Below are 16,194 nucleotides of genomic sequence, written 5' to 3'. Positions count from 1 at the left end.
CCAAGAATATCCCTTCTTTTCTGTAGTTTGCCACATGGCACATGCCATATAAAGAGGCCTTTTCTATGCCCCTGGCATTTTCCCCAAGAATATCCCTTCTTTTCTGTAGTTTGCCACATGGCACATGCCATATAAAGAGGCCTTTTCTATGCCCCTGGCATTTTCCCCAAGAATATCCCTTCTTTTCTGTAGTTTGTCACATGGCACATGCCATATAAAGGGGTCTTTTCTTTGCCCCTGGCATTTTTCCCAAGAATATCCCTTCTTTTCTGTAGTTTGCCACATGGCACATGCCATATAAAGGGGTCTTTTCTTTGCCCCTGGCATTTTCCCCAAGAATATCCCTTCTTTTCTGTAGTTTGCCACATGGCACATACCATATAAAGGGGTCTTTTCTTTGCCCCTGGCATTATTCCCAAGAATATCCCTTCTTTTCTGTAGTTTGCCACATGGCACATGCCATATAAAGAGGCCTTTTCTATGCCCCTGGCATTTTCCCCAAGAATATCCCTTCTTTTCTGTAGTTTGCCACATGGCACATACCATATAAAGGGGTCTTTTCTATGCCCCTCGCATTTTCCCCAAGGATATCCCTTCTTTTCTGTAGTTTGCCACATGGCACATGCCATATAAAGGGGTCTTTTCTTTGCCCCTGGCATTTTCCCCAAGAATATCCCTTCTTTTCTGTAGTTTGCCACATGGCACATGCCATTTAAAGAGGCCTTTTCTATGCCCCTGGCATTTTCCCCACGAATATCCCTTCTTTTCTGTAGTTTGCCACATGGCACATACCATATAAAGAGGCCTTTTCTATGCCCCTGGCATTTTCCCCAAGAATATCCCTTCTTTTCTGTGGTTTGCCACATGGCACATGCCATATAAAGAGGTCTTTTCCATGTCCCTCGCATTTTTCCCAAGAATTAGTACCGGAATCAAAAATTTTCTTTGTCCAACTTTTTGGGGATCGCCCCTATGAGCCAAGAAAAATAGGCCTGCAGGTCGTGAAGCTCACCTGGATCAGAAGCAGCAGCCACTCAAACCCCCCACACCCCTTCGACCCTGATATTTTTAATGCCGTGAACAAACTTTGGTCATCATGGGTGGTGAAGGTTGTGATCAAGTTTCATCAAAATCGTGTGTAGTTTCGGAGAAAAGAGAAAATACCTATTTTTCGCCTCCCTCGATTATAGTTAATTATGTGGTTGAAGAATTCGAATCATTGAGTTTTGCACGAGGAAACTCTTGTCTTATTAAAAGCTTCGTAACAGTCAGTGCGTCCATCTGTCCCACCAGATAGCGGACAAACACGCCCAAGCCCGGGGCGTAGCGTGTCCCGTTATTTCTCCCATGGAACGCGAGTTCACACAGGAGCACGACGACCCCAGTGCGACGTTTGAGGGAGCCGCAGTCTCCAGAGGGGAAGCAAGGAGATCGAGCGAACGGACACAAAAGGAAACGCCCGGAGAGGCCACGCGGGAATCGAACAGTTAACCTTCCAAACGATCCGCACGGAGCATCTCTAGGTGTACCGAGGCAGTCAGTACTCGGACCTCGGATAACATCATATCCGTTGAAAAGGTTACTTTCCTCACAGATTACATTCATGATGAACTTACCTCCCAGTCATCACAACGGCTTCCAAAAAAAGAAAAAAAAAGAAAAAAAAAAGAGGTTTCTTTTCTCAATAAGTCGTCAGTCAGTATCCTCCCCTTAAGCCCCCTATGCTGGAAAATCACCACAGAGAGGTAACAGAGTTTTTTGTAAAATTATTTTACTTCCATTGCACTGAATTCACCACAACATAAATATGCTGTTTAACCTAACGTACTCCAGTTCGGGAGACTATTCGATATTCCGTCCCCTCGAACATCACCCACTCGTTATTTATACTTTGGGCGGTGCGAGATACAGGTCCCGTTCTCACTAAAAAATTTCCATTTCTCTATATATTTAAATATTTTCTCATTAATTGTAGCATGTTGGAATCAATCTAACCGAACACGGGTGTGATCGATACGCGAGCGCTCTACAAGCTTATTGGTAACGAACACACCGCCAGATGCTCTGTGTTGGACATGGTGCACAACATTATACACTTACAGAGAACGTTTGCTTGATCGTTCGAACTTCGATCGATCTGCATTGGAAATAACCTTGAATGGAATTAAATTAATCTTTAAGATAAATTCATATGTGGGTGCACGGTGCAATTAGATGAGTCGGACGGTCTATTTATTTATATTTCTTTTTATTCGGTTGTTCTCGCCATGGCAACATAGTTCGCGTGTTTATTACAATAGATGCCTCTTCTTCACCCTATCCCAAGCTTCTCCTCCTCCCCCCCCCCCCCTTTTTGCTAATTGCTATTTCGCTCCATGTAGGAAAAAAGAGGGCAGTTAATTAAATAGTCACGTGATGTGTAGTTTGGGGTTTTATTGGTTTTTTTAACATCTGCTGTGTTTTATGACCAATCAGCTTGTAGAGCGCTAACCAAGCTTTTGAAGACGTGAAGTACTCAAGCAAGCACTACATCGAAACGGTTCATAAGGAACTTCTGGCTTGGCAAGCGACAGCAAGCTGATTGGTAATGTAATGTAACAACCCCTGTGTATTTAATAACTTTGTCCGTCGCGCTACTGCTATAACTAGGCCTATAAGTTACTACTAAATAAATATACGTCGCCTACTAAATATATTTTTCAGCGAGTTAGTGCTGTAACTATAAGCATAAATGTATGAAATTTTTACTCTGCTTTATCAAGACTCCTCACTTCATGTGTATTGTTGGTTGACCAAGTGAGTTGCACCTTAAAACTCCTTGCATAAGAGGGGGAGCTTCATTCTTCGCTCACCTGGAACAAAGCTCAATGCCGCTATCACGGCATGAAAAAAATCTGCCCTTTGAGGGGGTTGCCCCCCAAAATAGGTATTTGCCTCCCAAAATAAGTATTTGCCTCCCAAAATAGGTATTTACTTTCTTTTCAGAAACTACACGTGCAATTTCGATGAAACTTCACCACAACCTTCACCACCCGTGCTGTACCAAAGTTTGTTCAAGGCATTAGAAATTAATTGGGGTCTTAGGAGGTATATTGTGTTGGGGGGGGGGGGGGGGAGGGGGGGTAGGGGTTCCTACCCCCCTACCACCCCCCCCCCCCCCCCCCCCCCCAAAATAGGTCGGTTTTTTTTAATTTGTTTAACGCCTTATGATTATGTTAGGCTGGTTTAAAAAAATTCCTGTTTATTATAATAATAATAATACTTTTTTTTATATAGCGCTTTTCAAGAAGCCCAAAGGTGCTTTGACAGAGTACAAAAAAACAAGTGCAAAAAGACAAAAATAAATAGGTAAATAATCAAAGCAAAAGGAAGGAGAAGGAGAAGAGATAGTCAGGGGTTAAATGCTGTGGGTTAAATGTTGAATGCAGTGTTGAACAGGTGGGTCTTGAGTGATGTTTTGAATGTGGTGAGTGAGGAGGAGTCTCTGATGGTGTGAGGTAGTGAGTTCCAGAGGGTGGGAGCAGCGATGGAGAAGGCCCTGTCCCCCCAGGATCTGAATTTGGTCTGCATGGGGGGTGGGGGGGGGGGGTCAGGAGGTTGGTACCAGCAGAGCGGAGGTTGCGGGTGGGAGTGTGTCTGGAGAGGAGGTCAGTAAGGTAGGATGGGGCCAGGTTATGGAGGGCTTTGTAGGTCAAGAGGAGATTCTTGTACTGGATTCTCTGGGGGATGGGGTGCCAGTGAAGCTTGTAAAGGACGGGGGTGATGTGGTCACGGGTCCGGGAATGGGTGAGTAGACGGGCAGCGGAGTTCTGAATGTATTGGTGATTATTGAGGGTGAACCATAGAGGAGGCTGTTGCAGTAGTCCAGACAGGAGGTGATGAAGGCGTGGATGAGGGTTTCTGCAGCCGTGGAAGAGAGGGATGGACGGAGACGGGCGATGTTTTTCAGGTGAAATAAGGCTGTCTTTGTGATCTGTTTAGTGTATTTGTCGAAGGAGAGGGTTTGGTTAAAGATGATGCCAAGATTCCGGATGTGAGGGGAGGTGGATACTGGGAAACCGTCGATGTTGAGGGCAAAGTTACAGGTGGATTTGGTGAGCGTTTTTGGGCCAATGATGATTATTTCAGATTTATCATAGTTAAGTTTGAGGAAGTTGATTTGAAGCCAGGATTTTATTTCAGTGATGCAGTTTGTCAGGATAGAGTGGGTGTCGGTGGAGATGGAGTTGGTGGAGATGAAAAGCTGGATGTCATCGGCGAAGCAGTGGAATTGGAGACCATGACGGCGGATTAAGTGACCAAGGGGGGACAGGTACAGGATGAAGAGGAGGGGGCCAAGAACTGAACCTTGGGGGACACCTTGGGGGAGGGGAGCAGTGGGGGATTTGCAGTTATTGATGGAGATGAAATGCGGCTGTCAGAGAGGTATGATTTGATCCAAGAGAGGGCAGTGCCGGTAATGTTAAAGGTGGTTTCAAGTCGGGTGAGGAGGATGGTGTGATTGATGGTGTCAAAGGCGGCGGTGAGGTCGAGGAGGATGAGAATGTTGAGGTTGCCAGCGTCAGAGGAGGACCGTTTTTCTTTTGTTGCATGCCCAAAAATGGGCGCGGCAGGGCGGCCATATTGATAATCAATTTTTGTCATATATTTTTTAGCACATATAAACTATATAGTATGTGGTTCTATTATGCATATTCTAACCATATTGATATAGACCAGTTGAGTTCAGGTTCCCTGGAACCTCTAGTTATCAACTTAGAGTAACCAATCACAAATGGAGATAATTATAGAATGCTGTTATTAGAGATGTCCATGCAGTTTGTAAGAAGTTGATGATCATGTACTGATATTATAACATTGTACTTGGGCTGCTAATTTGTAGTGTCTCAGGATGTGGCTGCACTACAACAGTAATCAGTACTGTGGTAACCAGTGGAGTGTTTGTAGAAGCTTGAAGCAATAATTGATGAAGTGTGAATGAGGCAGTGATGTAGGGATTGTTATGTGAAGGCAATACTGTTAGCTCCTCTAAACCAACACCATCCCTATCTTGTTTGGGACCTTTTTTTAGACTGTAGTTTGTCATCCCTACATTGCCTTTTTAATTTAACATAATTTTTTTTATTCACTTGTATATGAACAAATAGTAGTAATGAAGGAGGAAGTGTCCCACAGGTATGCAAGCAAGCTAGTGTAGTACCTATCTACTCGTATAAGAAGGGAAAGAAGAGTGGCCCTTAAAACTACAGACCTGTAAGTCTGAACTCTGTTCTATGTATGCATGATAATGGAGAAGATAGATGGTGCAATACCTAGAGCACAACAACCTTCTAAGTAGCAAGCAGCATCGTTTTCGCATCCACAGATACTGTTCCACTCAACTCTTGGAGTTTCTCGAGCATTGGACAAGAGAGATGGATGGACGCAGCATAGACTGTATTTACCGGGACTATTGCAAAGCCTTCGACACAAACTCAAATCCTAAGGTGTTCAGCGGTACATACTAAGATGAATGGAAGCATGCTTGATTAAACAAACACAAAGGGTTGTGGTAAGTGAAATAATTTGAGAATACAACTCAATGGCAAGTGGCATTCCACAAGACAATGTTCTGGGCCTAGTGCTGTATATGATCTTCATCAATGACCTCCCAGGTGTTGTGGATTCTGAGTTAAAGCTGTTTGCAGACGACACAAAACTGTAAGGGGCGGTTGGTACCCGGGCTGAAGCAGAAGCCCTGCAAGAAAATGTGAATGCAGCTACAGGTTGGTCCCGAAAATGGCAGCTTCCACTCAATGCGAATAAATACAAGGTGATCATTCACGATGGGAGGAGCAACCCAATGTTTGCATACACTACATGCAGTGAGTGATTCAGGCACAAGTGAAATCAAAAATGAAAATGAAGAAAGAGATTTGGGTGTCCTGGGTCTGTCATTCGGCTCTCATGTTACAGATGTACATAGCGAGGAGCGAATATGAAACTCGGAATAGTCAAGAGATGTGCAACCTCCATCAACCAATATTCAAGTCGGCACTGGACAACCATCCATTGAAATACAGCCCTCATCAACGAGGCAGATAAGCCTCGTTTCACATCTCTATATCCAGTAAGATGCAGTGAGAAAGTGAGGAGCTGTTTTGGTCTGACAAAGGGTAAAGCCCGATATATCAACACCTTGTAATCCTCCATGGCAGACAATCTAACCGTTTATTACCCTCGCTAGAGGAGAGGATATTGCATTTGAGTCCATTTGTTTGTCAGTTTATTTGTCTGTCTGTCTGCACAGAATAAATGTGATTTTCTCTGCAGCCGTTGGTCCGATTGACAAGAAAATTTTCACCATAGGTGCAACTCCACGTGTAGAATTTTATAATGATAATTATGACGTCATCAGTCATGTGGTACGGGCGCAATCTTGGAAAAAACGAAAAACTTTGCACGTCTGTCTCCAAAAGCACTAATAAACATATGTCACCCACAGGGTGAACCGTATCTTGCCAAAATGTGAAAATTCCGTTTTTTCGTCATGACGTCATCAAATGACGTCATAGCGTCAAACTGTTTACAGATCTGGGAAGCACTCATCAAGGGCATTCATATGAGGTATTACTCGATATGGTACCTACGATTTCAAAATTTGACCTTGGGGTCAATAATTTTCGACCTCCAGCGCTAACCATGAAGGTCAAGGCCGATCGCCACCAAAAACTAATCAGCTGAGTGCCGGACCATATACTAGATTCCCATGAAGTTTGGAGACGATCCGATCAAAGTTACTCAAAAAATAAGGGTTTCGTTGACCTCCATGATTGACCGCAAAGTGACCTTGACCTTTGACCTTGACCTTCAAAATTTTGTGTGCTGAAGGGTATCTCTATAGGACTCTGATATGCGAAGTTACAGGAGTTTCCAATAATAACTGTGGTCTACAGAGTGATCTAAACGTGAAAAAAAAATGATTAACCACAAACAAAAAAACAAACAAACAAACAGACAAACATACAAGCTGACTAATACATCTTGCAAAAACTTCGTTTTGGCAAGATAAATATAAAAAATTGAGACATGGCTCATTGTGAAGAACCCTCATTGGGGAATAACGTATATTAATGATGTCATAAATTCCTCCATTATGACGTCATAATTCGACAAGTACAAAACTTCATCCAATCAGATGAATTTTTTTCCGTCTGCAACCGTTTGTCCGATTGACAGGAAATTTTCACCATATGTGCACCTCCTGTAGAATTTTCTAATGATAATTATAACGTCATAGACCATGTATTATGGGCACCATATTGGAAAAAACGAAAAACTTTGCACCTCTATATCTCCGAAAGCGCTGCATCGAAAAAAATGAGACATGGCTCCATCGTAAAGAACTCTCCATGGGGAATAACATACACTACATGACCAAAAGTATGTGGACACCTGAACATCACACATATTCAAAAATCATGGGCATTGATATGGAGTTGCCCCCCCCCTCCCCCCCCCCTCCCTTTGCTGCGACAACAGCCTCCAATCTTCTGGGAAGGCTTACCACTAGATGTTGGAACATTGCTGTGGGGATTTGCTTCCATTCAGCCACAAGAGCATTGGTGAGATCGGACACTGATGTTGGGCGATTAGGCCTGGCGTGCAGACGGCGTTCCAATTCATCCCAACGACGTTCGATGGGGTTGAGGTCAGGGCTCTGTGCAGGCCAGTCAAGTTCTTCCACACCAATCTCGACAAACTATTTCTGTATGGACCACGCTTTGTGCACAGGGGCATTGTCATGCTGAAACAGGAAAGGGCCTTCCCCAAACTGTTGCCATAAAGTTGGAAGCACACAATCGTCTAGAATGTCGTTGTATGTGTAGCGTTAAGATTTCCCTTCACTGGAACTAGGGGGCCCAGCCCGAACCATGAAAAACAGCCCCAGACCATTATTCCTCCTCCACCAAACTTTACAGTTGGCACTATGCATTTGGGCAGGTAGCGTTCTCCTGGCATCCGCCAAACCCAGACCTGTCCATCGGACTGCCAGATGGTGAAGCGTGATTCATCACTCCAGATAACACGTTTCCACTGCTCCAGAGTCCAATGGTGGCGAGCTTTACAACACTCCAGCCGATGCTTGGCATTGTGCATGGTGATCTTAGGCTTGTGTGCGGCTGCTCGGCCATGGAAACCCATTTCATGAAGCTCCCGACGAACAGTTGGTGTGCTGACGTTGCTTGCAGAGGCAGTTTGGAACTCTGTAGTGAGGGTTGCAACCGAGGACAGATGATTTTTACGCGCTACGCGCTTCAGCACTCGGTGGTTCCGTTCTGTGAGCTTGTGTGGCCTACCACTTCGCGGCTGAGCTGTTGTTGCTCCAAGACGTTTCCACTTCACAATAACAGCACTTACCGTTGACCAGGGCAGCCCTGGGCAGACATTTGACGAACTGACTGGTTGGAAAGGTGGCATCCGAAGACGGTGCCACGTTGAAAGTCACTGAGCTCTTCAGTACGGCCCATTCTACTGCCAATGTTTGTCTATGGAGATTGCATGGCTGTGTACAACAACAACATGCATTTTAAGGCCATTTTCCCTGCTAGAGCAGGGGTTAGCCTTGCGGTCCCCATGACAATCTTCTCCATTTTGCACTATTTTCTGCATCTCTCCTTGTTAACCCCCTTGCCCGCATTTCATCTTCCACCATCTTTAGCCAAGTCTTTCTCGGTCTTCCCCATCCTCTACTTCCTTCTACATTCATTTCCATCACTCTTCTCAACCAGTCACTTTCATCCTTCCTCAACACATGACCAAACCATCTCAACCTGTTCCTCTTCACAGCATCAATCACAGGCTCTATTCCCATCATCTTTCGCAATTCATCATTTGTCTTCCCCTCTCTCAACGATACTCCGCACATCCACAGATCCATTCGCATTTCCACCCTTTCCAGCCTTCGTTGCTGCTCTACATTCATGACCCATGTCTCGCTCCCATAAATCATAACACTTCTCACACATGCAACATAAACCTTTCCCTTCAGCTTCAACGACACTCCCCTCCTCATCAGCACACCACTCAGTTCCCGAAACTTCTTCCATGCACATCTCACTCTAGCAACCGTTGCTGAGTCTGATCCACCTTCTCCATTCAGCATGTCTCCAAGGTAGCAAAATGTTTTCACACCTTCCAGCTTCACGCCGTCTCCAAGATCCAACTCAACATTTCCTCCATCTGCAGCTCCCTCTGTGCACACCTTACATTTGAATGTACCTGCCACACTGGTTAATGACCCTCTCAGACCACTACATTTTTGATGAACCCACTCAGCGCACATTGTACATTGATGGAGTTCACTCTGACACCCTTCCTGCACACAGCACATGGCCACTTCCCAGTTCTTTCCACTTCACCACATGCTTTATAGTGGGGCGGCTTAGCCCAAATATTCAAAAGAATTGTGCATTTTGTGATACAAGCACCAAATTTGGCACAAATGTACATTAATATGTTGCGAACATTTTCCGATATTGGGCCACTTGAAATTCTCTCTTTATGTCCGCCATATTGGATTTCAAAATGGCCGCCACTTGAAATCTACATTTGCTATTATCTCTGGACGTAATGCAGCTATTGACTTGATTCTGGTATCTAAATGTATGTTTTTGGGGGCAAGGAATCCAATGGTACCAATTTCAACTTAATATTATCTATCACAGTCTGTTATATAATTTTATTTGGAAATTATCTTGGCAAATATTGGATTCAACACAATACTTTGAAAAGAATGTCTTAGTTCTGTAAATATAAATAAATTTAAAAAACTATACTAAATCACTAGTAACAACTCAGACAAGCTCATATATACTGGCAGTCTAAAATATAAATTCATATCCCATTAGGAAACAAAGTGACCCATTCATTTGTGTTTTTCATATGCATATTTTATGTAACATTACATTCATATTGTCAATAAATACCAAACATGCATAATCCCCTTTTCCTAGACCCTTTAAGCCATCTTTTGTGTTTCTAGAGTACAGAAATTTCTTGTATAGGCTTCCATCTGTCTTGTTTCCTTAACAATGCACTGTAGCATGTCTTTAACAATGTTTACAAACATGACTCCACTACATGTCTTTAATCACAGCCCTGACCCAAATAAAAGAGTAGAGAGGCTGCATGTGTGTTGACCCACATCAACTGTGTTCTTTGTGTGTGGCTGTGTTTAAATCACCATGTGACTCCACATAAATGAGTTAATTACATACAATCTGGGCTCAGCTAGACAACATTGTGTGGTCAGCAATGAAGACGAGAGTCTGAATTACATGTATGCAAAAGACCTTGTGAACCAGTGAAGCAAATACACGGGTAAGCATGAATTAAATCTCGGGCATGATATAATTTCCATGATGTTTACCTCTACACTCAATGGTGGAAGGAGGTAATGTTTTGATCCCAGCTTGTCTGTTTGTCTGTTAGTCCACAAAATTCCAGACAAAGCTTGTCGTAGTGGTAGTTGTAGTGGTAGTGGTGATAACAGAAATTGTTATATAGAACTGAACTTATATTATTATTATATGCAGAAAATAACTTCATTTCTATATGCCCTGCAGTGGACAGGTTAATTGGTTTATGCACTGAAGGGGTCACCCTGGTGTGCACTGCTGTGTTCTGCCTCACTGAGTTGTTCAGGTATGATGTACTCAGCACAAGCTTACCTGATACACATGTGTGCTGGCTAAAACCACTTGTCTGGTGGGCACGACAGAGGCAGGTTGTCTAATAGCCAACCTGGTCTTACTTTTTTGGGGTTTATCTGAAATTCTTACTATAAGGCTTTAAATTAGAAATGTTTTATATAAAGTAGTATTTTGAGTGAAGTGTGTATTCCACACTGACAGTTTTGACATGTTCTGAATTTAACACGAAGGCTGTAATTAACAGAACGGGGTATGTCTGGAAAATGTACTGTCCAACCTAATAAGAGTTTAGACTGATTTATATTTAAATCTTGGCTGTGTAAATATTGTAAGAATTTATGAATTCAAATGTTTTGTAAATATTCAATAAATTTGGGAATATTTTTTAACTAAAGAATCTCATGTGATTTTATTTCTCTTCTTGCCTCCGGTATGGGTGAAAATTTAATTCCGGCATAATCTCACAAAACTAATTCCCTAAGTGTGCCAAGCTAAATGCTCTACGATATAGAGGAATTATCCTCCTCTCCATTAGTATGGCGGAGGAAACCCCTCTATTATATATATAACAAAATGTTAACATTATATCATTGTATCGTTGCAGATTCAGAAGACAGTTCCACCATGTCCAAGAGCTTCAGACTAGCTGATGTTGAGCGAACTTCACCATCAACATCACAGCACCTCACCACAACTGACTGGAAGTTATGTCTTATATGTCAAGAGGACAAGACGGAGACACTGACCAAACCTGACCAATCAAAGAGAAAAGACATTGGGAGTGGGTACAGTTCACTCGCAGAGAACTTGGTCAAATTCAGTGAACTTGGAGAGCTTCCAGGATCATTTCACCTGGAAAGACTCGATGATGGTCATGGCATTGAAGCTGCGATGGTTGCACACGGTGCAAAATATCATCAGACATGCAGGCTCCAGTACAACAACACCAAACTGCAGAGAGCACAAAAGAGAGCACTCAAGAAAGAATGTGAGAGCGATGAGGAACAAGCTGCATGCAAACGCACCAGGTTACATTCACGCTCATCGAGTACAGAGAAGAAGGTCCCAGAAAATTGTTTCTTCTGTGAACAACCTGCTGGGGCTGACAGTCTTCGGAAAGCTGCAACATTCCAAATGGACAAACGGGTGCGTGCCTGTGCAACCCTTCTTGGTGATACAGAACTGCTGGGCCGTCTCAGTGGTGGGGACATGATAGCGTTGGACGCCCAGTATCACCCACGGTGCTTGATAGGACTTTACAATCGCACAAGAAAGGCCCAGTCAACAGGATCACAGGACACAAAACAAGAGCGAGCAATGTCGGCAGTTGTCTTCGCTGAACTCGTCCTCTACATTGAAGAAACCAGACAAGATGAGGAGACGGCACCAGTATTCAGATTGGCTGACCTTGTCCAGCTCTATCAGTCCAGAATGGAACAGCTAGGAGTCCAGCTCGACACGAGAGTCCACTCCACACGACTGAAACAGAGACTGTTGGCTCAGTTTCCTGACATGCGGGCACACACCAAGGGGAGAGACATCCTGATGGCATTTGAAGAAGATGTCGGTGCTGCTCTTGCCAAAGCCTGCGAGCTGGACAGTGATAGTGATGCAGTCCATCTTGCCCATGCTGCACAGATTGTTCGCCGTCACATGTTTGGAGAAGCCAAGCCCTTCACAGGATTCCCTGAAGTATGTCAAGAAGAATCTGTGCCACCGTTGCTGCTTGCCCTAGTCAGTATGATCCTAGAGGGATCCAGCATCAAGGAACAGATGGCAGACACTAACCCTGCAGCAATTGCCACAGCTCAGATACTGAAGTTCAAAAGCATCAAACACAAGCGAACACGCTCACAGCTGCATTGAGCTGGTTTCTTGCAAGTGCAAGAAAGGGTGTGTGAGGCGCTGCAAGTGCAAAAAGGCTGCCCTTCAGTGCACAGCCCTCTGTGTGTGTGAAGGGGACTGCACATGACGATGAGTCAACAACATACATGTACTTGTGGCAATGCTGAACTTGTTAACATGACACTGTTTATGTACACGTATCTTCAGTACCGGTATATACCTAGCCTCAGATACCAGTACACCTAGCCTCAAATACTAGACCATGTAGCATGTCAGTATTATACCTAAGACATTTACAGAACTAAGACATTCTTTTCAAAGTATTGTGTTGAATCCAATATTTGCCTAGATAATTTCCAAATAAAATTATATAACAGACTGTGATAGATAATATTAAGTTGAAATTGGTACCATTGGATTCCTTGCCCCCAAAAACATACATTTAGATACCAGAATCAAGTCAATAGCTGCATTACGTCCAGAGATAATAGCAAATGTAGATTTCAAGTGGCGGCCATTTCGAAATCCAATATGGCGGACATAAAGAGAGAATTTCAAGTGGCCCAATATCTGAAAATGTTCGCAACATATTAATGTACATTTGTGCCAAATTTGGTGCTTGTATCACAAAATGCACAACAGGTTTGCTATGCTGCTACACTATTACCACTTGCCATCACCTTCGTCTTTCCTATATTCAACTTCAGACCTTTTGTCTCCATACATTCCTTCCACTTGTTCATCTTTTCCTTCAGTCCATCCATACTTTCCGCAATCAACACCAGATCGTCTGCATACAACAACTCCCACGGTAAACCCTCCTTTACGTTCTGAGCCAGCACCTCCATCACAGCTACAAATAGTGGTGGACTTAGTACCGACCCCTGATGCACTCCCACCTTCACCTCAAACTCACCACTGTTCCCGTCCTTCGTCCTTGCAGCTGTGCGCGCTCTTTTGTACATTGCCATCACAACTCTGATCAACCATTCCTCCACTCCTAACTTCCTCAATGCCCATGTCAATACTTCGCGTGGAACCCTATCGAATGCTTTCTCCAGATCAACAAACCCAAGAAACAACTTCTTCCTCTTCTCCATGTACTTCTCCTGCAACTGCCTCACAATAAAGAGCGTGTCTGTCGTTCCTCTTCTTGGCATAAATCCAAACTGCATTTCGTCGATCTTCACCTTCTTCCTTATCCTCCTCTCCAACACCCTTTCCAATACCTTCATTCCATGCTCCAATAACTTTATCGCTCGGTATGAGCCACACTCCAGAGGGTCACCTTTCCCCTTGTATAGAGGGACGAGGGTACTCAGTTCCCAATCCACTAGAATGCGGCCTTCTTTCACCACCAGATTACAGATCTCTGCCATTCTCTTCACACCCCAACTTCCTGCTGCCTTCAACATATCTCCCACAACTCCCGTCAGCCCTCCCGCTTTTCTACTCTTCATTGCTTTTATCGCTTCCTCAACTTCCTTCTCAGTTATCTTCTCTGCCGGTCCTAAAACTGGGTTACTCTCTATGTTGCCATCCCATTCATTCTCTGTATTCAACAGCATTTCCATACATCTTTTCCATCTTCCTTTAATTCCATCTGGGTCGACAACGATTTGTCCCACTTCATCCTTCAAGCAACTCACCCCCATCACATCACACCTCTCTTTCGCTATCTGCTTTGCAATCCTGAATACCGCTCAATTTTCATGTAAGGTACAGATGAAGTGAAATTTGTATTCCTGGTATTTAACCATATGTCCAACAGAACATGGGGGACTGGCATTCAGGTTGTAAAAGTGTTACTGGAGTGTGGAAACGAAAAGAAAATTATTTGGAAACTAGACTGTAAATGTTTGGAATAATGTACCTGTAGTGGTGGGCTGGTGTTGGCTTAGCGGTTAGGGTGCCGACTTGGGATCCTAGGATCCTGGGTTTGAATCCCGATCGATCGCTGAATTAACGCCAGGGGGGTTGACTCAGCCTGTCATCCTTCCGAGGTCGGCAAATTGAGTACCAGCTTGCTGGGATGAATGATCCCGGTGTGTACCCCGGTTTAGAATAGGTACACCGTATCCCTGCGCATCGTAAGAGGCAACCAAGGGTTGGCGTCAGGAAGGGCATCCGGTCATAAAAACATTGCCTCAAACAGGGAACCATGATTGTCATGGGGCCCACAAGGCTAACCCCCACTCCAGCGGGGAAAATGGCCTTAAAACGATCATTCATATTCATTCATATTCAGTGGTAGGCACTGTCAGTACAGCTCTGTGGTAGCTTTCGATAGGCTACTGGGATGGATCGACTCGCACAATGGCCCTTGGCAACAATTAGTCTTATTTATTTCATTATTGATAGATTGAATTATTGTGACCGCAGGTCTGTTCAGGCCTCTATGTCCAGATCTTGATGGAATGATATGTTGTCTCCAAAGTGTGTATGTTCTGGGGGAGAAACTCCATTCTGGAACTTGAACATGGCATTGTGCTTACCCATATCCAGTCATCATCATTGGTAGCTCCAGAGGTGGCCGCACTGAAAACCCACACCCCCAAGAAAGTCAGCTATTCTGACCAGTTCCCCCAGAGATTGATTAAAGAAGAATGTTAAACAGTTGCCTCTATTGCGCAAGTTGTAGCATGTCAGATGAAGCATTCCGTGGCAGCTTTTTCATTGAATTGAGGTGTGTCTTCTTGCTTTTATTTGTGTTTGTTGCATTTAAGCCAAATGCAAATGAGCCCTGGATTATACTCCTCTATATTTTCAATTAATAAGAGGAGCAGGAGCAGAGAGGTGGAAATCTCTGCTCCTACACCACAGAAAAGGAAGCGAAGAAGAGGGTAAAAAAATATTTTCTGGGAAGTGGCCATTCGTGGCCAGCTGATGCGGCCGTAATCCAAAAATTGGGGGAGTTGAAGGATGTTTGCAGTGAAGTGGTCGTCCTCATCAGGCATTCCCCAATCACTGGTATTCCCATTATGAAACGTCTCCTCTGCCAGGACCACCCAGATCCAGTCTTTTCTTTAAATAGCAGCACACTACCTGCTTCGACTAACAGCTACTGGGAGGCTATTCCACATCTTCATAATTCTCAGCATAAAGAAGTTCTTCTGTCCATTATTTGTTCGCTCTCAGATATAGTAGGTCCAAGGTTCGAGTGGTCTCTTGTTATGGAGGCATTCCACTGTATTTAAGGCATGACTTTATTGTCATTTATAGAGCATCGTAAAGTCTTATTCATGTGTCTGCATGTACATCGAGAGACAAGAGTTGGAAGATTTAGTTTTCATAGTCTTTCCACACAAGTGAGGCCTTTCAGGGATGGGAAAATCTTGTAGCTCTCCTTTGTATATCTTCCGAGGCATCAATATCTTAGCTTTAATAGATTCCATACAGCTGAGCATATTACAAACTAGAACAAGAAAAAGAGCAATCTGAGATTGCAAACCCTCGCCAGGATGTATTTTCAGTGGTTTTTTAAAAGGCTTTTGTGTTAAAACAAATAACCGGTGTGTACCCCGGTTAACCGGTGTGTACCCCGGTTTAGAATAGGTACACCGTATCCCTGCATGTCGTAAGAGGCGACTAAAAAGGGTTGGCGTCAGGAAGGGCATCCGGCCATAAAAACATTGCCTCAAAAAGAGAACCATGA

General features: G+C 43.8%; 2 protein-coding genes across 9 annotated transcripts in view; one reads left to right on the top strand and one right to left on the bottom strand.

The window, feature by feature from the left end:
* The window catches only part of LOC137438892 (LIM and senescent cell antigen-like-containing domain protein 1), a 45,702-nt gene extending 44,022 nt beyond the window's left edge, over nucleotides 1–1,680 (bottom strand). Inside the window, exon 1 of the mRNA XM_068134347.2 lies at nucleotides 1,617–1,680. Coding sequence (XP_067990448.1) covers nucleotides 1,617–1,627 — 11 coding nt within the window. The 5' untranslated portion in view covers nucleotides 1,628–1,680. The remainder of the gene's footprint in view (nucleotides 1–1,616) is intronic.
* Nucleotides 1–14,386, top strand: part of LOC137438895 (uncharacterized) — a 32,649-nt gene extending 18,263 nt beyond the window's left edge. For 3 of the 8 annotated variants that reach the window (XM_078767424.1, XM_078767427.1, XM_078767425.1), the window contains 3 exons: nucleotides 2,476–2,584; nucleotides 10,608–10,686; nucleotides 11,299–14,386. In XM_078767424.1, the coding sequence (XP_078623550.1) occupies nucleotides 11,319–12,560 (1,242 nt within the window). In that variant the 5' untranslated portion in view covers nucleotides 2,476–2,584; nucleotides 10,608–10,686; nucleotides 11,299–11,318 and the 3' untranslated portion in view covers nucleotides 12,561–14,386. Of the gene's footprint in view, nucleotides 1–2,406; nucleotides 2,585–10,607; nucleotides 10,687–11,298 lie in introns of those variants that run through there. The other 5 variants (XR_010986814.2, XR_013621205.1, XR_013621206.1 and 2 more) reach the window with 5 other exon arrangements.
* Nucleotides 14,387–16,194: the final 1,808 nt, after the last annotated feature.

This window comes from Myxine glutinosa, chromosome 13 (genome assembly GCF_964187855.1).
Source record: "Myxine glutinosa chromosome 13, kmMyxGlut1.1, whole genome shotgun sequence".
Taxonomy (NCBI): Eukaryota; Metazoa; Chordata; class Myxini; order Myxiniformes; family Myxinidae; genus Myxine; species Myxine glutinosa.
The sequence above is the reverse complement of the archived record's forward strand: the minus strand, read 5'-3'. Positions and strand labels throughout refer to the sequence as shown.